At 47.2% G+C, this 1,189-nt stretch overlaps 1 protein-coding gene across 1 annotated transcript; it reads left to right on the top strand.

The window, feature by feature from the left end:
• Nucleotides 1–762: 762 nt before the first annotated feature.
• LOC128277183 (para-nitrobenzyl esterase-like) lies at nucleotides 763–1,186 on the top strand (the record flags this gene model as incomplete). The annotated part of the gene is made up of 1 exon (XM_053015624.1): nucleotides 763–1,186. A coding segment is annotated over exon 1 (399 nt), but the record flags the coding sequence as incomplete, so codon positions are not given.
• Nucleotides 1,187–1,189: the final 3 nt, after the last annotated feature.

The following is a 1,189-nucleotide window of genomic DNA, read 5'->3' as shown; positions in this document are numbered from 1 at the left end:
CGACTTGGCACGGAACGGAAATCCTAGCTCCACTTTGCCCAGCTGGATGGCCGTGCCCCATTTGGATGACGATTCGAAAGAATTTCAACTTCCGGCCATGGAACTGCGCGGCCTCGAACAAGCCAACTCTATGGTGCAGGATTGCTTCTCCGAGAGATTCAAATTCTGGAAGAAGCTGTACGCAATGTTCAACGGATCCCATCTGCTCCCGAACATCGATTAAATGTGCCTTCTATTGAAAGAGAGAAATAAAGTGACAACATTTTTGAATACTCCACATAATTAAGTGCCAAGTAGATGTTCAGAAGAAAGCAATCTTTGGAGCCAACCCCTTTCTGATGGCAGGTACCTAATGGCCAGGTTAACACTCCGTTCAAGGGCGCAATCAATGGTTCGGTTGAACTACCCTTCACTTCAATAATGCAGTAAGCCAGAACGTCCATTTGCCAAAGGAATAATTTTAGAAAAGGATGGAAAAATATATTATTGACAAAATAAGTAATAACGAAGTAAAAAAAGTGAATCAACATAAAACATTCCACTATTTTCGTCCAACGAATTCTCGTAAACACTGAACCACGATCCAGAAGCGCGCTGCACCGGAGAGATGCAGATCATTCCCAAACTCGAGTGAATTATCTAATCAAACTCATTTGAATAATCATAGTCGAAGTTCACGACGCTGATGAAGCGAACCACATTCCGCAGGTCCAAGGAGAGATAAGTCATTCACGGTCACACGGTCTAAACCGGCGTTGCGTCAGTAACGAGAGGCAGTTTGTTCGCGATGGCTGAAAGCAAAGTTACGATCGCTCTGAAACCGGGCACTATCATTGGTCAGAAGGGGACGCTTCCGAATGGGAGCGATTCGTTTGTCTTCAAAGGTATTCCGTACGCAGAGCCACCGATCAATGAGCTTCGCTTTAAGTCTCCGGTGCCGCTGGTGTCGTTTGCTAGCGACCCGCTGGAATGTCTCGCCGATGGTCCGTCCTGTTGGGCCGATGAAAAGATGTTCGATTTTCCGAGCGTTGGACACAAGTCGGAGGACTGTCTGTATCTGAACGTGTTCTCGCCGGATTTGAAACCCAAAGCGTTACTCCCGGTGATGGTGTGGATACATGGCGGAGGGTTTTTTATCGGATCCGGACACTCGGCCCTGTACGATCCGGAGTACATTGTGCAGCAAGGA

This window comes from Anopheles cruzii, unplaced genomic scaffold, assembly GCF_943734635.1.
Source record: "Anopheles cruzii unplaced genomic scaffold, idAnoCruzAS_RS32_06 scaffold04391_ctg1, whole genome shotgun sequence".
Classification (NCBI taxonomy): domain Eukaryota; kingdom Metazoa; phylum Arthropoda; class Insecta; order Diptera; family Culicidae; genus Anopheles; species Anopheles cruzii.
Note: the sequence above shows the minus strand (reverse complement) of the source record. Positions and strands in the feature narration are given on the sequence as shown.